This window comes from Macrotis lagotis, chromosome 8 (assembly GCF_037893015.1).
Source record: "Macrotis lagotis isolate mMagLag1 chromosome 8, bilby.v1.9.chrom.fasta, whole genome shotgun sequence".
NCBI classification, from domain to species: domain Eukaryota; kingdom Metazoa; phylum Chordata; class Mammalia; order Peramelemorphia; family Peramelidae; genus Macrotis; species Macrotis lagotis.
In genome coordinates this window covers 46,052,409-46,078,742 of record NC_133665.1, presented here as the reverse complement: position 1 = coordinate 46,078,742, position 26,334 = coordinate 46,052,409, and the positions used below count along the sequence as shown (strand labels likewise).

Below are 26,334 nucleotides of genomic sequence, written 5' to 3'. Positions count from 1 at the left end.
ACCATCTGTGACCATCATCATCTCCTGGAGCCACCTGTAAATGCCACTCTGCTTCCAGAGTTGTTGTGTTCAATATAAAATGTAAAATGCCATGCAAGTGACACTTAATGCCTTTGTTTCAGAATGGATGACGCTTTGCATATAACAGGTTCTTAATAAATGTTTTGACTGAACTGATCATAGGTAATAGGTGACATACCTAGTCAGGACTGTGTTTGGGGAAGGGATTAGGTTTGATAATCGGCCTGGGAGGGGCTACTCTGGGCTAGATGAGACCTTTCTCATATATTACAGATAGGAGAGAAAGTGCATGCAGAAGAGATAGAAAGCCTGTGTACAAAGCCAGAAAGCCCTGGATTCAGGTGTCTCCCTTAACATATACTGTCAGTGTTGTGACTGGAAAAATTGCTTCCCTTCTCAATACTCTTAGCAACTCTCTGAGACTGTATAAAAGTTTGATAGAGTTGTCCTTACCAGTGAAATTATAGGTTCAGTTTCTATTCCTATTAGTGGGGATTACTAGGAATTTAAATAAAAATTTTAAATGGAAATACCTGGTCAAGTTAAAGAAGATAAACAGACTAGAATAAGAATAATTTACAAGTATTTATCCAAATTAATCTTGTGTTTACTTAACTACTTACATGTTTTATTTTCCTTTAGAATGCAAACTCCCCAAGATTGTTACTGGGTTGTTTGGGGGATTGAATTTTGGGGGGGGTTGTCTTGGAAATACCTCAGCCTAACATAATGTTCTGTATATAGTAGCCTTCACAAATGTTTGGGTTGAATGGAATGTAGTTTCTGTCTATTGAATTTAACTATATCAAGGATTACTTAACCAGAGAGAAGATGCTCATTTCACAAAACTCAGATAGCCTTAGTTTTTAAAAACTGTGTTAACATAGACATAATAAATATTAAAAAGGGGGGGGGTTCATTGAGACTGAGTAAACCACTTTTTTTCCCCCCCACTCCCTTATTAGATTGAGAGACGGCTTGACACGGTGCGGTCAGTGTGCCATCATTCCCACAAGCGCCTCTTAGCATGTTTCCAAGGCCAGTTTGGCACAGATGTGGATAAGCGACATGTAAGTATTTGACCTTTTGGAGATGTGTGTTTGCTTTCCTCTCTGGCTTTCTTCTTCTTGATCAGGTGCCTTACCCCCAAGTCAGTGCATCTCGAGAATAGAACATGGCACTGTTGGTAGCCAGTAGGAAGCTTTGGGCTTGACCCTTTCCCAGCAGCGACATTCCTTTGCTGACAGTGATGTTGTGTCCTGAGCCCCACTCGCTCGCATTGTTTCCTTCCTCGTCAGTGATAGGTGTTTTGAAAGACTGGGTTAGCATTTGTCACGGACAGAAAAGAAAGGACTCATTCATTTCAGGGCACCCTGGAGTTCCCACACTACACCAGTTGAGCACAGAGGTGGCTTTTATTCACTTGCTTTGTAATCCATCTGCATTTCTCCCCTTTACTTTTTAAGTTCCTCGATTGTATGTGAACATTGAATCTCCTGAGCCTAATTAACCTTCCAATGGTAGTCATTTGTACATGGGAAAGAAGGTTAATTGTAGGATCATAGAACATGAGAACTAGAAGACACTCAAGATACTCCAGGCCAGTGCTGTTAGATAGAAACAGGATCATGAAACTGTACTTAAGAATCCCTGCTCAGATGGACTCAGAAAGCCACACAGTTAACATGGTCTTTGTTCTACTGTGTTTTTATGTATTTTTGTTAAATATTTTCCAACTACATTTTAATCTGGTTGGTGGAAGTGGTGGAAATAGGACATATTTGACTCCTGACCTAAGTTCAGCTTGAAAAACTCAGAGAATGTCAGAGCCTGAAGGAAATCACAAAACATAAAATGTCTCAACTAGAATGGAGTTTAGATCTAGAATGCTAATGCTTGAAAAGGCTTTGGAACATAGAACATGCATTGTTACAGCTGGTGGGGACTTTAAATTTGATAGAGCCAAGAATTTAGAGTTAAAAGGGATCAAAGAAGTGATATAGTCCAACCCACTCCTTTTCAAGAATTCTCAGCATTTTAGACCTGGTTGGGAACCATAGTACATAGAATGGCAGACTTTGGTGGAGAATTGAGAATAAGATATTAATTTTTAAAAGTGGCCTTAGGAATATAGAAAATAAAATATTAAAATTAGAAGGAATCTAGGATGTAGTTCAGAAGAGTTTAGGGCTGAAAAGGAACTGCAGTAATTGTATTGTCTGCCCTGCTTATTTTATAAATAAGGAAACTGAGACTCAAAGGTTAACGTGACTTGTTTTAAGGCCACACAGCTAAGTGGCACAAATGGTTTTCAAAATCATGTTTTCTAAGCCTAGCATTTTACCCACTACATTTTCTTTTGAATATACAAAGAAACAAGTAGTCTTCTTCATCGTAATCACTTAGATTTTTATAGCTCCTTAGAATTTTCAGAGCCCCATAAATATATTATTTTTTGCTCATAACAGTCCTGTGAGTTAGGTGCAGTTTTGCTTATTTAGTTCAGAGAAAACTGAGGCTAAGAGTGCTTAGGGATCTTTTCTCTCAAGGACGCAATAGATAAGTCCTTGAGGCAAACAAAATTCAAACTTTGGGTCTGACTTTAACTTTAGAGTCCAACCCTTGATCCCCTGTGCACCCTAGCTGTGTTAACAAGCAGAATCAAAGAAGAGGTGCCACATGCAGGCTACTTGTATCTTTCTTTGTTTAAATACCACAGAAAAGATTTTTTTGGATGGCAAACAAACTTGGCAGCATGGTTTCCCATTTTCTTGGAGTAGCTGCTCTTCTTCATTTTCACATGTCAAAAAAGAGGAAATATGAAATAAAAGCCATAGTACCAGTTGATTCTATTCAAATAAATCAATCAGAATTTAGCAGTAATAGTGAAAATAGCACTTGCCATTAAGAAGCATAGGTTCAGATGTTCACCTCTATCATCTGCTTGTTCTATGACCATAGGCACATCTCTGATCCTCTGTTTCCTTATCTGTAAAACAGGAATGCAAGTGTGTTCTTTGCCTCTCTCACAGGGCTAGTGGATATCATATAGCAGAATGAGTATGAAAGACAGTAGCACAAAAGAGTCACAGAAACATGAGATCTGTTACTAATGCTTAGAGCAAAGCGTCTCTTCTTTCATTAGCAATTTATTGAGTTGTTGTAGCCAAGAACCTTCATTGGTGAGTGACCCACCTTGTGGTGATGAGCCTTTCTGAATATAGAAAACCACCAGACAGGACAGAGTTTGTTCTCAGGCAGCAGAGGCTTCAGATATCCAAAGCTGCCCCTACTCTTAAGATGAACTGTCAGAGTTCTTTAGAAGAACTTTTAAATAGTATGAGGTAGAAGAACATTTGGATATACAAAACTGTCTTTGAGTTATTTTCTTTAATCTTAAAAATTAAATCAGTTTAAGAAATAATTGTGTTTTTTTAGGCATGGAGGATAGGAAAATGAAAGACTACAGTGTTGAGGAAGAAAAAGGGATAATACTTCTATACACTAGAAATTATATGAGATAAGATATATTAAGGTCATGAGAGACCCAGCCAAAGTTCCCAGTTGAGGGGCAGAATGGTAGATTCTGCGAAGATGGAGATAGTGACTTTAGAACCAGACCTTTAAAAGAAAGAGTAATTTTGGGGGCGGCTAGGTGGTGCAGTGGTTAGAGCACCGGCCTTGGAGTCAGGATTACCTGGGTTCAAATCCGACCTCGGACACTTAATAATTACCTAGATGTGTGGCTTTGGGCAAGCCACTTAACCCCATTGCCTTGCAAAATCTTAAAAAATAAAAGGAGTAATTTCAACAGATAGAAATGTAGAGAAACTATCTCAAGTATAGGCTTGGAGGTTTGGAGGAGGAAATGAGGAAGAACACAGAGTTGGGACAGGGAAATTTTACCCTAGAGAATAATAACTTGTAGGTTAATATGACTAACAAGAAGAGCTTCTGAAAAATGACTGGAAATAGATATTGGAACCTACTTGTGAAGAACCTTTAATACTAGGTAAAGAAATTGTTATTCTATCCTTTGTTTATTAGGGAGCTATAGAGAGATTCAGAGCTGAGAAGGAGCACGATCAGATTTGTGCATTAGGGAACTTGTTTTGGCAGCTATTTGAAAAGTGGATTAAAGAAGACAAAGACACTAGAGGCAAAGAGATGAGTATGGAATATGCCACAGTATCACAAATTGGAGGTGAAGTTAAGTGGTGGAAAACCAGGATACTTTTAGTGAGAATGGGAAAGAGCATGAATTCAAGAGAAGTCTTTGAGGTAGGCAGAACCAGTTGAATGATGAAAACTGGACAGAATCCTCAAGCCTAGATAACTGGGAATGCTAAGATTTTCTTCCTGATTGTTTAGATGGTAGGAATTAGAGTTGACTTCCTGGAGTAGGTTGGTCTTGAGGAAGGGCTTAAAAGAATGGCTAGGCTTCAGGTGATGGTTAATATTTGATTATTCAAAAAAAATTTTCTTCATTTAGTATGCAAACCCTCTAAATCAAAGAGCTTTAAGGTCTGTATATTTGTTGATTTAATATTTTGATAAATGGATTTCAATACTGTTGTTTCTTTTATAATCCTATATGTTTTTTGTATTCGAAGACATTATTCCTACAAGTAATGGGATTCACCATATTCGCAAAGGGGTTGGTGACAGAAAAAAAAGGCTAAGAGCTTCTGCTCTAAATTTGTTTCTACTTACTCAGCATACTTTTATAAAGAGATTATTTTATGCCATGTATTATGCTGGAAGATAGAAAGATAAATTATTATTCCTGTGACCACTTAGAAATAAGAGGTAAACAAAGTACTGTGAAATCAAGTGAGAGGAAGATCACTTTCACTTCTGGTAATTAGGGCAGAATTTATGAAGATAGTGACATTTGATATACCTTAAAGGGAAACATTATTTACCATGGGCAAGTCATTTTAACCTCTCTGTGTCATATTACTTTATGAGAATTTATAATATTAGCACTGCCAATATTGTTTTGAGAAAGTACCTTCTAGGGGTGGCTAGGTGGCACAGTGAATAGAGCAACGGCCTTGGAGTCAGGAGTACCTGGGTTCAAATCCGACCTCAGACACTTAATAATTACCTAGCTGTGTGGCCTTGGGCAAGCCACTTAACCCCATTGCCTTGAAAAAACCTAAAAAAACGTGCCTTCTAAAGCTTTAAAGACTAGAAATAGAATTTATTAATATTGATTATATTAATGCTCTTATTGCTAAAAAAATAATAGTATGATAGGCAGAGATGGATAAGTTGTTTGAGACTGCTTATCAAATGACTGTTATTGTATTGATCACCTGCCAAATAGAGAGACTTAGAAATCCATCTGAAAACCAAATTTCTTATTCAAAAGCATTGGCTTCACTTGGCTTACACAAAAAAGGAAGTAGTGTTTGGTTAAAGAAACCCTAAACTTGGTGTCAGGAAACCTGGGTTCCAGTTCCATCTCCCATACTTACTAGACATCTCTCTGAGCTTCAATGTTTCTTCTGTAAAATGTGAGACTTGGAACTCTATCTCTAGCATCTTAAGCTTAGACTTCCTAGTGTGTTCTCTTCTCGTGGCTTTTCCAACTCCAGTGTTATAAGTACTGATGTTTCAGAAAGTCCTGAAATTTTAGGGTGTGGAATCTCTAAGTTCTGAGAATATATAAAGAGTAGAGAAAATTATTATTTTTTACTTCTCTGCAGGGTTGGAAAGTATAGATGTGGAATTCTGCAAATAATGTAGGCTTGTTGTATTGATTAGTTTTTAGTAAAATGATTCTTGTTTTTCTAAGTCTTTGTCTCTCTCTGGGGAAGGGAGTGAGCATAATATTTGTAAGTAAAGGTGATGTAAAAACAAATGATCAATTATTTTTTTTAAAAGCAATAAAATGGTATTGAATAATAATAAAGCAAAAATATGCCTTCTGCTTTACAGAAAAAACTCCCTTTGACTGCCCTTGCTCAAAATATGCAGGAAGCATCTACCCAGCTTGAAGAGTCTCTTTTGGGGTAAGCATTCACATGATACTAAAAAAATGTGGTTCCTTGAAGGAACTAGAACTGGACATGAATTGTGACTGGCTATACAAAAAGAAGTAGTGGAATGATTATTTGACTTCTGTAAGATAAAAAGTATAATTTTTAGGGGAATGAATTGAACATCAAGGACAAGAAGAGATTACTTCATGATGTAGAAGTAGTCATTCTAAAGTTGGCAGGAAATGCAACTTAGCCTAGCTCATCTGAGGGTACTCTTGGCAAGCTCACTGGACTTGGAGAGCTCTGTGTCTGTGCAAGTCATTTAACCTCTCTGAGCTTCACTCTTTCTGTTAAATGAGAATTATAATGCTTCCCTTGCAGGAAGTATTTTGTAAAGAAAATCCATCAATGAAAACTTCAATTACTGCTGAGGTCATGAGGGAAAGCTATCCAAAGGATCCAAGGGTTGCCTTTGCTTCCATGGCAGTACATTGAAGGAAGAACAGTTTTAATAAATGTAAATGGTCTTATGTCCACAGCTGGCAAAACATTAAAACCATCATTTCAAATAATGTGTATTGAGTTTGCCTCTTCAAAGGGGACCTCCTGGAATAAATACCTAACCAACCCTATCTCAGAAAATGAAATTCAGCAAGCCATCATTGAACTCCCTAAGAAAAAATCTCGAGGGCCTGATGGATTCACAAGTGAATTCTACCAAACATTTAAGGAACAGTTGGTTCCAATTTTATATAAACTCTTTGGAAAAATAGGGGAAGATGGAACTCTCCCTAACTCTTTCTATGAAACCAATATGGTGCTGATACCTAAACCAGGAAGAGTTAAAACAGAGAAAGAAAATTATAGACCATATCTCCCTGATGAATATAGATGCAAAAATCTTATATAAAATCTTAGCAAAATGATTACAAGTTATCACTAGGATAATACAAGTAGGATTCATCCCAGGAATGCAGGGTTGATTCAATATTAGAAAAACTGTTAGTATAATCAATTGTATCAACAACAAACCTATCAGAAATTATATGATCATATCAATAGATGCTGAAAAAGCTTTTGGCAAAATACAGCACCCATTCCCTACTAAACACACTAGAGAGTGTAGGAATAAATGGGCTGTTCCTTAGAATAATTAGCAGTATCTATCAACAAGCATTATGTTCAATGGGGAGAGGCTAGAGGCATTCCCAGTAAGATCAGGGGTGAAACACGGGTGCCCATTATCACCACTACTATTCATTATCGTATTAGAAATGTTACCTTCAGCAATTAGAGAAGGAAAAAGAAATTGAAGGAATTAGAATTGGGAAGGAAGAGACAAAACTCTCACCCTTTGCAGATGACATGATGGTCTACCTAGAGAATCCCAAGAAATCATCCAAAAACCTATTGGAAACAATTAGCAATTTTAGCAAAGCTGCAGGATATAAAATAAACCTCATAAATCCTCAGCTTTTCTATATATGACTAGCAAGATACAGCAGGAAGAGCTAGAAAGAGAAATCCCATTCAAAGTAACCTCAGACAATATAAAATGCCTGGGAGTCTATTTGCCAAGGCAGGCTCAGAAACTTTTTGAAAACAATTACAAAACACTTCTCACACAAATTAAATCAGATCTAAATAACTGGGCAAATATCAACTGCTCATGGATAGGTAGACCAAGTATAATAAAAATGACAATTCTGTCAAAACTAAACTGCCTGTTTAGTGCCCTACCAATCAAAATTCCAAAAAATTAATGAGTTAGAAAAAGTTGTAAGTAGATTCATATGGAGAAATAAAAAGTCAAGAATCTCCAGGGATTTAATGGAAAAAAGTACAAAAGAAGAGGGCTTAGCCCTACTCAGTCTAAAATTATATTGTAAAGCATCAGTCATCAGAACTGTCTGATACTGGCTAAGAAATAAAGAGGTCGACCAGTGGAATAGACTAGGTGCAGTAGCAGGAAATGATTATAGTAATCTGCTGTTTGATAAACCGAAAGAGTCCAGCTTCAGGGATAAAAATTCTCTCTTTGATAAAAACTGTTGGGAAAATTTTAAGTTATTATGGAAGAAACTTAGATTAGAACAACACCTCATACCCTATACCACGATAACATCCAAATGGGTACAGGATTTAGACACAAAAAACAATACTATAAACAAATTAGAAGATCATGGACTAGTTTGCCTATCAGATCTATGGAAAGGAGAGCAGTTTATGACTAAGGAAGAGATGGAGAACATCACTAAAAACAAACTAGATGATTTCGATTACATTAAATTACAAAGGTTTTGCACAGACAAAACCACTGTAACCAAGATCAAAAGAAATGTAGTAAATTGGGAAACAATCTTTACAACTAATGGTTCTGACAAAAGACTCATTTCTAAAATATACAGAGAACTGAGTCATATTTTTTAAAAAAAAGCCATTTCTCCAATTGACAAATGTTCAAAGGATATGCAAAGGCAATTGACAGATGAGATCAAAGCAATCCATACTCATAGGAAAAATTGCTCTAAATCATTACTTATTAGAGAAATGCAAATTACAGCTTCTCTGAGGTACCACCTCACACCTCTAAGACTGGCCAATATGACCAGAAAGAATAATGATCATTGTTGGAAGGATTGTGGGAAATCTGGGACAGTATTACATTATTGGTGGAGCTATGAACTCATCCAGCCTTTCTAGAGAAAAATTTGGAACTATGCCCAAAGGGCAACAAAAATGTGCATACCCTTTGATCCAACAATACCACTACCTGAAGAGGTGATGAAAAAGGGCAAAAACATCACATGTACAAAAATATTCATAGCAGCCCTGTTTGTGGTGTCAAAGAACTGGAAATCAAGTAAATGTCATTCAATTGGGGGATGGCTTAGCAAACTGTGGTCTATGTATGTCATGGAACACTATTGTTCTATTAGAAACCAGGAGGGACGGGATTTCAGGGGAGCCTGGAGGGATTTGTATGAACTGATGCTGAGTGAGATGAGCAGAACCAGAAAAACACTGTCCACCCTAAAAGCAACGTGGGGGTAATGATTGACCTTGATGGACTCGTTCATTCCATCAGTGCAACAATCAGGGACAATTTTGGGCTGTCTGCAATGGAGAAAACCATCTGTATCCAGATAAAGAACCGTGGAGTTTGAACAAAGTCCAAGGACTATTTCCTTTAATTTAGGGGAAAAAAAACTGACATCTTACTGGCTGATCTTGTTACCTCTTAGACTTCTTGTCTCTTCTTTAAGCATATGATTTCTCTCTCAACACACTCAATTTGGATCAACGTACAGCATAGAAACAATGTAAAGACTGACAAATTGCTTTCTGTGGGTGGTGGGGGAGGGAAGTAAGATGGGGGAAAATTGTAAAACTCAAAATAAATATAGTTTTTAATAAAAAAAAATTTTAAATGGGGACCTCCTGCCAAAATCTTTCCTCCTCTGCCCTGCTTTTGACTGCCGTGACTGCCCTGCTCTTCAGATTCATTTTGACAGGTGTTCTACTCAGCTGGTGGTTTGAAACATACTGGAGATTTGTTACCTTGAAAATAAATTATCCTCTCCATGGTTTCATAACCCCATTGCAATGGATCTTTAGTTAGCTAGATCAAGTAATGTTGCAGCATTCTCAAAACAACAATGACATTATTATTATTATTATTATTTTCTCTATTCTCAGAGAAACTTCTTCTTAAGGAAAGAAGCATTCCAATGAAGAAGTTAAAAAATAAACCCAAAGCACCTCAGCCAGTAAATATAATCTCTGTGTTAGGCAAAGAAATATAGCAGTCAAGAGCAATAATAATTTAGGGTAAATGTAAAACATTAAAAAAGAGCAACAGCAAATTAGGATACGAGCTCATATGTAAAACATTACAAAAGATGATGACAGAAAATTTTGTGTTATATCATTTCTCAGCAAAAAATGAAAAGCAGTAGAAAGGAGAACTTGCAGATGACTTGGTATGAAACTCAACTAACAGTACTGATAAATGAAACTGGAAGAACAACAAGGAGAAGTAAAGCTGAACAGAATGACCAAGCTTTCTAAGGAGAACAATTCTCATCACAGAAAGCAATGAAACTGCAACTTTTGGACTTGAATACTACTATAATTGATTTCATATATAAGGAATTAGAAATCATTCTAGGAAATGCTGGACCTTCGTTTCCTCTTTGATAGCGACAGTTACTGATTATTTCACACAGGTGGCTTTTTTTTTTAATGTATAAATATTCACTCGTGTGAAAAAGAATGTTGGGAGAAAAAAGGAGATATTGCAGAGGAGGCAACAAAATGTTAAAGGCAGGAATTTATTTTCAGGATACTTCAAAGAAGTTACTCTTAAAAGCTTAGAAAAAAAGACCATGAACAGTAATATAACAATAACCAAGAAAGAGACTACATTAATCAATAATAGCCAATTTATATGCCAACTTTCTAAACTTTATAAAAATATTTATGGTAATAATATGTTTATCATTATCATAATGTACTTTTGTCCATTTTTGGGGCCAATAACTTAATTAGGTTTGAGTTGTTATAATTGCATGCAGTGTCTTCTTTCTTTTAATTTAATGTTTAGACCTTTGCTCTAATTAGACTAATATTCTGGTGTGGATTTTTTTTATCCCAAAGAGTAAGCTATAAATTTCATTTTAAAAAGTTAGCATTCACCATGTCTGATCTTCCAACTACCTTCTGAGAGACAGATGGAGAGTGTGTTTGTCTGAGTAAATATGTGTAAAATATGAGCCTTTGATCTCATTTCTTTGTCCTGAACCATATTTTCCAATTTTTAAATTGATTTGTTTTATTTTTGATATTTTTTCTAGTGTCCACAATTATCATGGAAGTCACTGAATATCCTAGTACATGTTGTCTTAATTTTGAAGATCTTGTTAGGTTCTTCATAGAATTGAGAGGTAGTATATTATAAGGGAATTCAAAGTGAATTTGCACTCAGACTTGTGATTATAGACCGGCTCTGGCATATGATCTTTATGACTTTGAACAAGTGATTTTACCTTTCCTGTCTTATTTTTCCTCAAATGTGAAATGAGGAGTTTAGACAGCTTGACCTTTGAAATTTTTTGAGAGTTTCACCCCTACGAACTTATGCAGTCTCCTTAACCTTATCTGTCAAATGTTTGTATGTTGATATGCAACTGAATTCAAAGTGTTCTCCTGGGCAGTCTGTATCCTGTATGCTATAAGACAGACAAATTGAGCAACAGTCCTTGGAAGAGAGATTTCTTGTTGCTCCTTACTCATATCATGAAACAAGTTCTGCTAAATTTGCCGTTTCTTTTAAGGGAACCAGTGAACTATCCTTTCTCTTAACTGCAACTCCTTCATGTTGCTTGACTTTATTTCAACTCAGAATATTCATATGGATGTGCTTTTGTTCCTTCAGTTCTGCTACTTTTAGCAGCAGAAAAGAAAACAATCTGAAATGTTGTCCATTGAAAAGTGTTGCATTTTTACCTTTCTCATGGACAGCTATGATCAAAGAATATATGATCTCATGCCTTAGTGACATAGCTTTCAAGAACTTGGTGCCATGCCGCTCTGGACCATGATGAAATGTTGGAACAAGATTTTACAGAGGATAGAATTTTACAGCTCTTCAAAAATTTTGGGTGGTTTGTTTTTGCATCACTTCAATTTGCAAATATTTCCCTCCTTTTTCTGCCCTGAAGATAATCCTTTATAACAAAGAATAAAATACAAAAAGGGAGAGAGGAGCAATTTAACAGAATTAACCAATAATATTCTCTTAATTTGAGAGTATATGTAGTGTTCCATCCCCATGGTTAGCCACTTTAGAAGAGAAAGGTGCATTTTCTTTCTTTGGATACATATTTGGTCAAAGTTAGAATTGGGTTTCCTTTATTTTTGTTCTTTTAATTTACAAGTTATGTTCCAATGTAATTTATTCGTAGCTCTTAATTTCTTAATGACTTTTATTTATTTTGGGGTTTTGCTTTTCCAGGAAAATGCTGGAATCTTGTGGAGAGGCCCAGAATCTCTTGGCTCAAGAACTCTCTCAACATGAAGTTTTTGTCGAAAAAGAGATCATGGAACCACTAAGTAACATTGCAGAGGTCAGTTATTTTGTATTATTGTATCAAAGAATAATGTTTTAATTATAAAAACAAGGTGATTTTTTTTGAGGAAAAAGACTTGATGGACTTCAACTTGGAATGAATGAAAAAGTTTATTTTGTGTTTATGTATGTATGTGTGTGTTTCTATATATAATAACACATAGACAAATTTCTTTCAGATTGGCTTATATGACATAATACTTTAGCAACCTGAAATTTCATCAGTGTATTTATTTGTCCAGCATACCTATATTTCATACCTTAATAGATGGTACTTCATGATTTGCTGAAGAAAAAAAATCCTTCATATAGGCAAACTTCATAGTGATATGTGGCTTTTCCAAGGTTAGTCTTTGGAGGGCAGACTCACAGCCATTGCCAGATTTATAGTTGAAGCCTCTCCTGCTGGGTAGCAACTCCTGGAACCTTTGGTCTACTGGTTTGACCTTCAAGAATCCAGAGGCATTTGAGGACTTTATTAAAAGTCTAAAATGGGGGTGGCTAAGTGGTGCAGTGGATAGAGCACCGGCCCTGGAGTCAGGAGTACCTGAGTTCAAATCCGGCCTCAGACACTTAATATAATTACCTAGCTGTGTGGTCTTGGGCAAGCCACTTAACCCCATTGCCTTGCAAAAGCCTGAAAAAAAAGTGTAAAATGTATTTTTCTACTCAGTAGCTTAAGCTGCTTTCTATTTTAACCTGAATTTGATAATATTTCATTTTTTTTTTATTTCAGGTGGATATTCCAAACATTCAGAAACAAAGAAAACAACTTTCGAAGTTGGTATTAGACTGGGATTCTGTCAGAGCTAGGTAAACATAGAAGATTGCTTTGTCCCATGACCCAAAACTCATGATATTTACTTGTAGACTAGGCCTTCATAATGACACTTGAATTGTGGATTTTGAATTTAAAGTTCAAAAAAACTTCATTATCTAGTCCCTTAGTCATTTGGTTCAAAGTGGGAGATTAAGATGTGTTAAACTAGGAAAAGGAAGAATGCTTTTCTCTGATGATTTTCCCATGAAAAAGACTCTGTTTTTGAAGCATCCCATTCTACTTTTAAACAACTCTGTTTAAGTTTCCCCCCCCCTCATTTAATCCAAATCTACCTCCCTTTCCAACCATTGTTCTGTTTTAAGGATTTGAAGATTTCTTTTATTCTTTCTCTTAAATTTTTCTTGTCTGAGCAAAATATCCATACTAATTTCAGCCGTTCTTATGTAATATAATTTTACATTTCATTGGTCATCCTTATTTGAACACATTCTATCCTTTCAGTGGCCTTTTTTAAAATGTGGTGCTCAGCAGTGAATACAGTATTTCAGATGTTATCTAAAAGGAAATGCTATGATTGAACTTTTGTACTTTTGGTATTATGGGTGCTAAAATACTCAGATACAAAAATTACATGAATGTTTAAAGAGCTGTCATTCCAGTGATCTATCCTTTCTCCAGGATGGTGTTGGAAAGATGGAAACTTGAGATTGCTAGTGTGATAAGGATTCCTAAACTGTGCATTATGGGGTACATGTTTTCATAGATGAGGGACTGTATGGTAAGGTTTTGGAACTAGAAAAGGGAATGAAATCAAATGGAACATTAGTTGCTCATGGGCAGGAACATTGACAGTCTTTCAGGATTGCCTCTAGGTAAGAGAAAAGTTGTTTTAAGAGTTTTTTCCTTAAGAAAATAGCCTGTTAGAAGAAAACAAATTTGAACTCAAAGTTGACTATCCTTGATGGTATTTATCCTATTCCCCACTTTCTCAGTTTTTTCTGAGATGTTCTGAACTTCCATACTGAAGGAGAAAAGACTTTTCAGGGTAGCTTGTGTCTCAGTAGGTTGGGGGAAAGGGGTGGTAAGTGAGAAATTTGTCAACATTGACCATCATTTTACAAACTTGAATGTACAAAGCTAAACTTGATTTAGGCTTCTTTGATTTGCAGGTGGAACCAGGCTCACAAGTCTTCAGGAACTAATTTTCAGGGGCTTCCATCAAAGATAGACTCTTTAAAAGAAGAGATGGATGAGGCTGCAAATAAAGTAGAACAGTGCAAGGTATACTAGTTTAATTAGCAACATTAGTTTGCTTTGTTAGAAATGTACTATTGAATGTAGTTTACAAAGGACTAAATTTTCCTGATATTTTATTTTAAATTGATTCAAATACAGAAAGTATTAAAATACTGTATTGCTCCCTTTCCTCTATGCCTCTGTCAAAGTTCTTTATTCTCTTTTACTTTTCCACAATGCTCACTATTAGATTGAATTCCATTCTTCTGGGACTTTATTTTGCATTATTTTATAAAGATCTTTCCCTATTTGTTGATATTCTTCATATTTTTTCAGTTGTAATTGCATTATGTATGATGTGGCATTAATATTTTAGAAGAAGAACCCCACCCCCCCCACCCCCGTTGAACATTTAGGTTGTCCAGATTTTTGCCTTCGCATATAATGCGACAATGAAAATTCTTGAACTTAGAACTCCCCTTTTTTGTTTTCATTAATGTTTTCAGAATGTATTCTCAGGAATTAACATATTGGGCACAAAGGATATCATTTATGTAAACTTTTGACAGATTCTTTCTTCTCCACTTCTTAATTCAGGATCAACTTGCTGCAGACATGTATAACTTTGTGGCTAAAGAAGGGGAATATGGCAGATACTTTGTTACGGTAGGTTTGTTTATTCTTCTTTGAAATGTTCAGTTTTACAAAAATGAACTGTCCTTGTTTGAAGACCATGTTTGTCCATTGAAAACAAAGATCACATTTCTATTGCTCAACCATGTTGTGGTGTGTTCATCAACACTAACATTGCCTTTGTTTTTGAATGTGGGTTCTGTTCCCAGTTATTAGAAGCCCAAGCAGATTACCATAGAAAAGCCTTAGCTGTCTTAGAAAAGGCCCTCCCTGAAATCCAGGCCCATCAAGGTAATGTAACTTGTGTTCTTGCCTTAATCTTCTCTCTGCCTTTGCCCTCTCTGCAGTCTTCTTCTTCACCTTGCCTCCTTTGCATGCAGTGCCTATCTATAATGTTCCTTTTTTTTCTGGGAAGTGCTATTTCCCAGCATACTTTCATCTCTTGCTGCTGCATACTCTGATTTCTTCCAAAGGTAGATTTATTATACTAACAAAACACACATTGCCTTTCTGAAACCTACAATCAAAGTCTTTTTTGTTTTGTTTGTTTGTTTTGAAGAAGCAGTATGTTATTCTGTTATCTTTTTGAGGAAGATATGGTGTATGATTGCATTATCTTTTCCATAATCTAATAGTTGAGTCGCTGCAGTGTTTTAACCCTAGGACTGAAACTTCCAAATCATTGCTTCCCAAAATATTACCCTAGAATTTTTTTGAATATTCTAAAAATCGATATTACACACCGGCACAGCTGGTAAAAGCTCAGCTTCTTGGGGAGGGACCAGATCAGAGCCATTTCTTCTCTACTCTGTTTCTGCTTTATGCTGAACTTCTTTCCAAAGATCATCGCAAATTTGCCCCAATCTTGGAAGATTGAAGATCATACTCCCAAATTATAAGGATTGTAGAAATTTACTTTGATGGTCACTTCTATGAAGGTTGTGTATTTGTGTCCGTGTCAGAGAAAAGAGAGATAGACCAAGAGAAGACAGACCTAGAGACAGACAAATATGAATGAATATGTATCATTGAGTTTGGTGCTTGGGATCAGGGTAGTGCTTTACTCATCCTTCAGCCTTAACTAGACCAGGAGAGCTGAGTTATACTTGAGCTCTAAACCTAGGTACATAAGTTTATCTATTAAATTCTGGAAAGTTATTATGGATTCCTGGATTGAACTGAAGCTTTTTATTTATAGAAATAGAAAGTCAGTGGTAAATTTCCAGATTGAGCAGTTTGGAGTTCTTGGCTGACCACAGTGTGAAATATTCACAAGACTATACACATGTGTGTCATCCTTTCTCCCAATGATGTGGTAAATTTCTAAGATGCCTGTGCTCTATTCTTGCGACCTAAATTTCCAAGTTTCTTATGATGGTAGTGCTAAGAAATGTACATTAAGTTGTTGGTATGTAGTGAACTAATGTATGTAAAGTTGATAAAACGAGATTTAAGACTAACCTAGTCAACTGAGCTTGGGAAAGTGTAGACTCTCATAGGAGTAATTTACAGGTATTAGTTCAGGCCAAACGTAGGCAGTGATGACCTGTGTATGCAGATATGGCAAATGAGAAATGTTAGGAGTGTTCAGTAAATCATCTGAAGAGAACTTTGAGTCAGTTAACAGTTAACATTTATGTAGAGATTCAGGGTTTGTTTGCAAAGTGCTTTTTTTTCCCTTAAAACTACCCACTGCAAATACCCCCTTATCTCTATTTTTTGAGTAAAGGAAATAGGCCTGAGGTTATGACTTACCCAAGCTCACATGGCTAAGTAACCATCAAGAACTATGTCTCAGACCCTGACTTGAATCCCAAGAGTCTCTGTGTCATTCTTCCTACCAGTGAAATTTAGAATAGGAAAAATTTTAAACCAATGACCTCTCCTGATTTTGAATATAATTTGTTCAAAATATTCATTCAGAAAGATAAGTTTAGGGGTCTGTCAAAGAAAAAGCTAGTAGCAGTGCCCTCCACAGGCCTTAACAGAGAAAACACGTATAGCTAGTTAGGAGATTGTGTGTGTGTTTGTCCATATATATATTTCTGTGGTCCCTTTTTGTAGTATTCCTTAGGAGATGCTTTTTAGAAGATCATCAATCAATGCAAATTTATCAAGGGCTTCTTTGTGCCTGGCCCTTTGCTGGTGCTAGGGAGATACATGAACAAAGAATGGTACATCTAGTTAACTCATTTTTTCCAAATGAGAAAACACAGACATAAAGAAGTTAGGGAATCACACAGGTAGTAGTAAGTGGAAGTTAAACCTAGCTCAGTGGTCTCACTGTTTCACAGGAATAACATAGGCATTCCCTCAGATACCATTTATTTCTCTGACACATCTTTGATTTCATCTCCTTGACTTCTTACCCTTTGCCCCTATTATATACATACTTGGGTTTTCTTATCTTGAAAAAAATCCCTGATGTCCTCTAAAATGATTGCCTTATTTTCCCTTCTTTTCATTGCTAGTCTTTACAATTATATACAATAGTAATATGTACCCATTATTTTTTGCAAGGCTCCAAATTCTACAGTCCCCCCCTTCCTTCCTTCCTTCCCCCCCCAGAAGACTGTCTGACAGTATCTACATTGTTTCCGTGCCATACATTGATGTAAATTGAATGTATAAGAGTAAACATAAGAAACATAGCTCCCCCCCAGAAGATGGGGAACCTCAAGGAGAGGAAAGAGAGAGAGAGAGAGAGAGAGAGAGAGAGAGAGAGAGAGAGAGAGAGAGAGAGAGAGAGATTGAGAATGAATGAGAATTTAGTCTGTGTTTAGATTTCAATGCTTCTGTCTCTGGGGTATGTTGCTTTCCCTATCAAGTCCACCAGAGAAGTTGCTTCAATATTTTTCCATCAGTTGCTATTACTAGCTGTACCTCCACTCTTATTTCTCCCCACTCTCATTTATTCTATTCTCTCTCTCTTTTCATCCTGGCCCTGTCCAAAAGTGTGTTGCATCTGAGTACCCTCTCCCTTGATCTTTCCTCTCTCTGTCAACCTATTCCCCCTCTTCCCTCCCCCCATTCCCCCTCATCCCATCCCTTTCCTCTTATCCTTCTCCAGGGCAAGACAGATTTTCTTACCCTAATAAGTGTGTGTGTCATTTCCTCCCTGAGCCATTTCTGTTGAGAATGAAGGCTCACTCATTCCCCCTTGCTTTTCCCCCTTCCTTCTGTTGAAAAAACTTTTTCTTGACTCTTATGTGAAATCTCAGCTTCTTCTTTATCTCTTTTTCCTTCCTCCCAGTATTTTCCCCCATTGTTCATTGACTCCATCCCTTTACCACATAATACCATTATATTCAGCTCCTTCCTATGTCCTGTCTACATATGTTCTTCTAACCGCTCTTATAAATGAGAAAGTTCATATGAGTTATCAATATCTTCTTCTCATGCAGGAATACAAACAGTTCAACATCATCAAGTTCCTCATAGTTAGTTCCTCTCTTCCACTTCCTCTATGGTTCACCAGAGTCCTGTACTTGGAGATCAAACTTTCTGTTCAGCTCTGGTCATCTCGTTAGGAAAATTTGAAAGTCCCCTGTTTTATTGAAAATCCATCTTTTTCCCCTGAAAGAGGATGTTCAGTTTTGCTGGGTAGTTGATTCTCAGTTGTAAACTAAGATCTTTTGCCTTCCAGAATATCATATTCTAATCCCTCCGAGCCCTTAATGTAGACGCTGCCAGATCCTGTGTAATCCTAACTATTGAGCCTCGGTACTTGAATTGTCTGTTTCTGGCAGCTTTTAGAATTTTCTCTTTGATTTGGGAGTTTTGGGATTTGGCTACAATATTCCTGGAAGTTTTTCTTTTTGGATCCCTTTCAGGGGGTAACAGGTGAATTCTCTCGATTTCTATTTTACCTTCAGCTTCTAGGATCTCAGGGCAATTTTACTGTATTATTTCTTGAAAAATGAAGTCTAGGCTCTTCTCTTGGTCATGGCTTTCAGGTAGCCTAGTAATTTTCAAATTATTTCTTCTGGATCTATTTTCAAGGTCAGTTTTTTTCCAATGAGATATTTCACATTTTCTTCTAATTTTTGACTTTTTTTTTGGAAGAGTTTTATTTCTTCCTGCTTCTTGCAAAGTCATCAGCTTCCTTTAGTTCCATTTTGCATTTGAAGGAGTTATTTTCTTCATAGAGCTTTTTTATCTCCTTTTTCAGCTGGCCAATTCTACTTTTTAAGGCATTCTTCTCATTTACCTTTTGTTTTGCTTTTTCCATTAGGCCTAAACTGATTTTTAACATATTATTTTCTTCAGTATTTTTTTGTATATCTTTCACCAAGCTTTTGATTTGGTTTTCATGATTTTTCTTCATTGCTCTCATTTCTCCTCCCAATTTTTCCTTAATTGCTTTTCAAAATCTTTTTTGAGCTCATCCATAGTCTGAGCTCATTTTCTATCTCTCTTGGAGGTTTTGGATATGGAAGCTTCAATTTTGTTATCATCTGAGTATGTGTTTTGATCTTCCATGGGACTGAAGTAATTCTCTGGTCAGATTCTTCTTTTTCTGTTGTTTACTCATTTCCTCAGCTCAAGGCTAATTTTACAGCACTTCAAGGCTTTGGGGTTGGTTTTATTTGGGGGGGGGACACCCCACTGGGACCTTTATTCCTCCAAGGTCTTATGCTCTCTAGCTTGTGCTTTGATATGTAGATGACCACAGCACTGCCTTCTGCCCTGGGGCTATAAGGCATAAGGCGGGATCCAACTATCTTAGTATGGAAGCCCGCACTGCAACCCTGGTCTGAGTGTAGGCAAACAGGAGAGTACTACCCCAGGGAGAGCAGAGAAAGCTCTGTAGACTTCCCTTACTGACTCTTGGGGTTGCAGGCTGCTTTCTCCCAAATCTCCCTGTGGCCAGTGCTCCTTAGTCCACGCTCACCCAGGTGCAGCAGAGTTCTCTCACGGCCCCTTCAAGCTGTTTCCTGTGATTTCTGGGCTTGGCTGAGCTGAGCCGCAGCTTTTTTCCTAACCCTTGGTCCTGGTGAAGCACACTTTTCCCGCGGAACTTTCCCTTGGAACTTCTAAGTTATCTTGGACTGGGAAAATATGTTACTCAGCCTTTCTGTGGGTTCTGCCCCCCCTAAATTTTGGCTAGAGCCATCCTTTGTTTTGGGGGGGTTTGGGGGGGTCAGAGTTCTCTGGGAATGCAGCCTTCATGCTGCCATGTTGGCTCTCATTGCTAGTCTTTCAAAAGAAGTATGCTGTACCAGAAATCTTCATTTAGTCATCAGCCTTACTCCCTAGACCAGTCGACTACAAGTGGGCTTATTTTCTCACAACTCTACAAAAATTGCTTTCTTGGGGGTCATCGGTGACCCAATTCTTCTTGACCTCTCTTCTCTTTAGGAAAACCTCTCAGGTCTCTCTTCCCAGGGCTTTGGTGATAGATTGCTTTCATACTTCTCCCCCTACTCTTGACTTTTCTCATTCCCTATTTCCATTTCTAGTTTTGCTGTTAAAAGTAGGCATTTCCTAAGGTTGAATACTAGACTCTTTATTCTCTCTGTAACATACAAACATCCTTAAGGCAGGAATTTGTAATTTATTTTCCTTTGGTTCTCCTGTACATAGCAAGCACTTAATCAGTCATTGTTGATTTAGTGACATTTGTATATGTCTTCTCTTGGAATGAACTTCTCATCCACAGCCATGACTTCAGCAACTCTGTTCTGTCCCTCAATTTTCAGTCCCTTGTTCCAACTGGCTTTCTAGTTGTCACCACAAATTTAGTACATAAAGGAAAATTTATTGTTTCCTGTCCTATTTTTCCTCTTCCCGAATCAAGCAAAATTTCTGTTTTTCATTCCAGTTTATCCATCTCTGCCTTTGATATTAGCCATTCTCCCAGGCTCAAAACTTGGAGTCATTTTTTAGATATTAAGCTATTGTGACTTTTTTTCCTTCAGAATGTCTCTGTCATTCCCTCTTCTATTTCTCTATCTTGAATCCAAATTATTTCCCACTCAGGACTTCAGGATCAAATCTTTTGCCTAGCATTCAAGTTTTTCACTGTGACTTCAATTTATCAGTTTCTAGTTAACAAATTAAAGGATCTGATTTTTTATGCCTTTCCACATCACATAGTTCCTGCCCTACCTACCATCCTAATTCTTGCTGCTAATGTTTAGGCATTTCAGTCATGTCTGACTCTTCCTGACTCCATTCAGAGTTTTCTTGCCAAAGATACTAGAGTGCTTTGTCACTTCCTTTTCTGGGTTATTTTACAGACAAAGAATTAAGGCATGTAGGGTGAAATGACTTGCCCAGGGTTATACAGCTAGTAAGTGTCTTAAGGCTAGATTTGAACTCAGGTCTTCCTGACTCAAACCTGGCTTTCTGTCCATTGTGCTGTCTAGCTTTCCTAATTCCTAACCCATCCTTCATGACCCAGCTCAAGTTCTACCTCTTCTGTGAAACCTTTAGTGATCTCTTTTTCCTCTAAAATCAGTTTATTGGCACCTTCTAAAAACAGTTATTTGGCACTTTCCATATATGCCCTTTATTGATATCTTTTCCTGTATGTCCCATCTTCCCAACTAAAAGTATCAGTTTCCTGAGGAGTAAAGACCAGGCTATCCTCACCTCTGTTTCTCCCGCATCAACTAGAATGTTATTTTGTATATAGTAGACATCGTGTAATGATCACTTGATGATTGAAATGTCAGAGCATCTCCTTTGGAGATTGTCCTAGGAATTATTCCAAGATAAAGGAACATGACCTAGGAGGAAAAAAAGGTCTCCAGGCTTAACTTTGTTTTAACCCAGGAACCAGGGCTGAGTTGTCTAAGAAGGGAAAGTCTTGTTTTAGAAAGAGCCCTTGCCCTAAGTGAAGAAGCAAGTCCCCCTAACTTCTCTTGACATCAGTTTCCTTATTCATCAAATGGCCATAGATTTATTTGACAGAACTTTTGGAAAGAAAGCACTTTGTAAACAGAATAATCTCTAGATGAGCAGAAGTATAGGAACTGGTCCCAGCATTTCCTCCAGAACAGTGTATACAAATCATTGCTGAGACTAATTGGGCAGGACACTGTAAGGGTGCTTCACAGTCCCCTATGCTTCCTACTCTCTTATTTTTCTTTCCATTTTCTCCATCCTTTACAATTATTTTCCCATCCTTCTCTAGTTAACATTTAATATTTTGTATTTAGTTGGCGCTTTGGACTTTTTTGAAACATGATAGTTTTCTCTGTTCACATACATTCAGTTCTTCTGAAGATTGCTGAGAAACTAACTGTATTTAGGAGAAAGTTGTGTAATAGCTTGTGGCAAATGGCTAGCTTTTTTTTTTTAAATTATTACCCAAGTGACTACAGTCCAGATTGTAAAGGCATAGCTAAGAATGTGAATGCTTCATGCTTATTTTTTTTTAAAAGAAAAACTATTTCTGATACGACCTTTCAACAATTAGTTCTTATATTCCAGTTATATCTTCCACAAGCATGTTAATGAAAGCTATATTTAATTCAGTGCAGTTCAACAAACATACTTTTCCTACTGTGTATATTATATTGCTCTTGTGCTGGAAACGTAGGGAAAGTTTTGAAAATCATCTGCTTAGAAATGATTGAACTGGGGCAGCTAGGTGGCATGGTAGTCTGGAGTACCTGAGTTCAAATCCAGCCTCAGACATTTAACAATTACCTAGCTGTGTGGCCTTGGGCAAGCCACTTAACCCCATTGCCTTACAAAAACTTAAAAAAAAAAAGATTGACCTAATGATCAATTATTAACTTAGGAGAGCAAGGAGAAGATGGGAGCCTAGTACCAATTCTTGAAGACTGCCCATCTTTATTTTGTAGAAGAATATGGTCTGAGGAGGTTGAAAGGGAGCAATCAAAAGAAAATCCATAGGGGCGGCTAGGTGGCATAGTGGATAAAGCACCGGCCTTGGAGTCAGTAGTACCTGGGTTCAAATCTGGTCTCAGACACTTAATAATTACCTAGCTGTGTGGCCTTGGGCAAGCCACTTAACCCCGTTTGCCTTGCAAAAACCTTAAAAAAAAAAAAATCCATGAAAAATCAGCGGAGAAGACAGTAATTTCACCAGGAAATAGATGTGTTCAGGAAGAAATGGGGTAAATGGCAGTGGTCAGATATTGCAGAGAGTTTAAGTAGTCTGAGAATTGAAAGAGGCCTTTGGATTAAGCAGGTAAGAAATCACTGATAAACTTGGAGAATTAGGTAAAAGAATTGGAAATCAGATTATAAGGGGATGAGGAATGGAAGGTACTGAAGAGGAAGTTATAGATAACTCTTAAGAGTTTGACTGAAAGAGATGAGAGTGTGACAGCTTGAGGAGAAGATCCAGGAAAACTCAAGTTCTGCTTTCTTTATGTAGTAAAACTCAGACCTTCAGAGCTACGTTTTTGTTAGAAATTATTTTCTTTCTGCCAAGTATTGATAAAGATGAACTAAAATAGACATTGCACATCATATTTAAAAGATCAAATGAACAGTTTTTACCAACTCAGAAAATTTGTGTCATCCAGATGGACTTCATTTACTTTCCTTGGAAAAGAAAAGGTTGAACACTGGATTAGAGAGTCAGAAAATTTCACCTTTTGAGTTCATGTAGCACCCTTTTCTTGAGCAAAAATCTGTTCTATCACTGAATCTCAAAGTTCGAAAATTCTTTAGAGGTTAGAGTTTAATCCACAATTGATCCAGAATTTTTACTGCAGCATCCCTAACCACTAAGTATCAGTCTCTTGAAGAATGTGCTAGTAAATGTCTTGTCTGACTTTGAAAGCCTTTGTTAGAAAGGTTTTGTTATTTCTGCCATCTTATGTGATGTATTCTAAGGTCTCTTCTTGCTCAATCTGTATAAGAAGCAGCTTAAATGAGATTCAGAGCAATGATCTTAGATGGGTACTTCTTTCACTTGTATGAATTTATTTACTTGGCCTCAATAGAACTCACATTGAGATGCATCTTTCCTCTAACTGGAAAGCTGGCACTAAGTTTTTTCTAGAGGAAAAAAGTAGATATTTTTTTAAATTTATTTTTATTAAAGATATTATTTGAGTTTTACAATTCCCTCCCAATCTTACTTTCTTCCCCCACTCCACAAAAAGCAATCTAGTACAGATATTTTTAAACCCCAAAACAGAAGGTTATGGAATGTCAGATCTGAAAATGATTTGGAGATCTCCTAATCCAGACTCTTATAGTGAACAAAATTGTGCTCCAAGTTGCAGTGAGATAAGGACGGATCCAGGACTGGATTCTTGGTTTTCTTATCTATTCCAGTTTTGTTTTTTTTATTTTGCATTTCTGGTGGGGGGTGGGGGTGGGAGGAGGCTGTTCTTCCCTGGCAGTCTCTTTCACTTCCATAATCTAAGGTTCCTCTTCTATACAGATGACCCCCCCCCTGAAACTTTATTTATTCAGACTTGACCTCTTTTATGTTATATATTTGTATCCTCAACTTTCTCTAGAATTTCTCCAGCTGTATGTCCCACCAGTTTATTAGCAAGTATTTATTAAGTGCCTGCTGTAAATGCTGAAATAGACAATGCTGCCAAGGAGCTTACTGGTAAAGGGGACCGCATATATCTAAACTTGGGTCTGTCCCAAGTAGAGCTCATTTTTCTTTTCCCTTTAACTAGCATTTCTGTCTGTGGCACACCCACCAATTCATGAGGTGAATGCTCTTAACCATGGTGTCATCTCCTTCATCTCTTGTGTCCACTCAATTACCAAGGCTCATTGACTACATCTCCATGACATCTTTGGCAATTTCCATTGCTGCCACCACCCTTGTTACTACTTCCTTGGGCTTTTGATCTTACTCCCTCTATTTTCTCCTCTAATCAATCATTCAAATGCATTCATTCAGAAGACTCATTTTTCTTATGTTTTTAAGTCTGACCACATCATTCCCCTGCTCAGAAGTCTTCAGTGGCTTTGTTCTACTGAGGCAGATCCAAACTCCTCCGTGTGGCATTTGAGGTCCTCCAAAATTTGGTCCTACCCTCTTCCCTTCTAGCCTCATCTTCTTGCACGTATCCCAGACTGTTCATCCCAATCTGTCCTCAGATTTGCATTCCCTTATTACATCTTTTGCCTCTGGTCCATCTGTTCTTTGTTCCTCGAATGTCTTTTGTTCCTCTCTTTGCCTGCCAAATTTCTGCCTGTCCTGTGAAGTCCAGTTCAAATGCTACCACCTCTGGGAAGTTCTCCTACTTCCATCTCCTCACCCCAGCTTCAAATAGCAGTTTATGTTGTGATTTTCTTACATATTTCTCATGTGTTTGTTTCATATGTCTGTGAGCTATAAAGGGAGGGGAGCCATCATTAAACTTTCTTTCCCCCAGGACCTAGAATAATGCCTTATATATTTGTACAGTAGGTACTTGATGAATGTTTTTTGTCTTTTTTTAATTTTCCTCACACTAGGCAAGCTAGCTTCAGCTTGCTGCTGACCCTGTCTTGTACAGGTGCTGACAGAAGGGGGGGTCATTATAATTCCAATGGAAGAAACTCAGAAATGACTAAGATAAGGCCCCAGTCTTCAAGGAATCTGAAGGTTTTTTTTAGGAATTTAAGCATTATAGAAATTATAATAATAGAAAATAGAGTAGAATTGCATTTTTAAAAGTACAAAGTTTTCTTTTTAGGAGGGAAAGACTATTGGCCCCATCTTTTCTGGGGAGTGGGGTTGTAGGGTGGAGTGAGGGAAAGCTTAATGAATAAAGTGACATTTAAGGTGGGCTTACAAAGATTAGTAGGATCTCATCTAGAACATATTTTTCTTTTCTTCCCAAAAACATTCTTTTCATTTCCTGAAGTTCATCTCTGGTGGTGGGGGAAGCAGATAGACTTGTGAAACTATAAATTATTGATTGCCTTCCTAAATGTTATGCTGCTTTAGATAAATGGGCAGAAAAGCCTGCCTTTGGAACTCCATTAGAAGAGCACCTGAAACGTAGTGGACGGGATATCGCCTTGCCCATTGAAGCTTGTGTAATGCTGCTCTTAGAAACTGGCATGAAGGAGGAGGTATGTGACTTTTACAGAGTACTGCAGCTCCTTCCCTGTGTTCATTTCCCTTTTCATTTTGTATCTCTTTTTCCTTTAACTTCTGGGAAAAAAACTGAGTACATCCTTTGTCCTATTCTCAGATTTTAAGTGTGTCTTTTTAGTAATATGACCTTGAAAAGTCTTTTCCCCTTATAAGGCCTCATTTTTCTCATTTTAAACTGAAGGAAATTTTTCTAAAGATCTTTTGTTCTAGGATTTCTTTATAAGATCTTTCTATGGTCTTTCCTTCTTTGTTTCCTTTCAGCTCTTAGACTCCTTCCAGGTATTGCTTATTTTGTTCTCAGGTCCTTTCTAGGTATGACATTGCAGGTTCTTAGGTCCTTTCAGCCTTGTCTCTTCATGCTTCTATAATTGTTGTTTTATATAGGGTCTTTTCAGAATCGGGGCTGGAGCATCTAAGTTAAAGAAATTGAAAGCAGCTTTAGACTGCTCTACATCTCAGCTGGATGAATTTTATTCAGACCCACATGCTGTTGCAGGTA

The 26,334-nt window shown here is 37.1% G+C and overlaps 1 protein-coding gene across 5 annotated transcripts in view; it reads left to right on the top strand.

Moving 5' to 3' along the window:
• The window catches only part of ARHGAP17 (Rho GTPase activating protein 17), a 150,949-nt gene that overhangs the window by 87,379 nt on the left and 37,236 nt on the right, over positions 1-26,334 (top strand). For all 5 annotated transcript variants that reach the window (XM_074196806.1, XM_074196801.1, XM_074196805.1 and 2 more), the window contains exons 3-11: positions 987-1,091; positions 5,968-6,041; positions 12,028-12,139; positions 12,878-12,954; positions 14,092-14,203; positions 14,756-14,824; positions 15,001-15,082; positions 25,683-25,810; positions 26,220-26,331. In XM_074196806.1, coding sequence (XP_074052907.1) covers positions 987-1,091; positions 5,968-6,041; positions 12,028-12,139; positions 12,878-12,954; positions 14,092-14,203; positions 14,756-14,824; positions 15,001-15,082; positions 25,683-25,810; positions 26,220-26,331 — 871 coding nt within the window. The remainder of the gene's footprint in view (positions 1-986; positions 1,092-5,967; positions 6,042-12,027; positions 12,140-12,877; positions 12,955-14,091; positions 14,204-14,755; positions 14,825-15,000; positions 15,083-25,682; positions 25,811-26,219; positions 26,332-26,334) is intronic.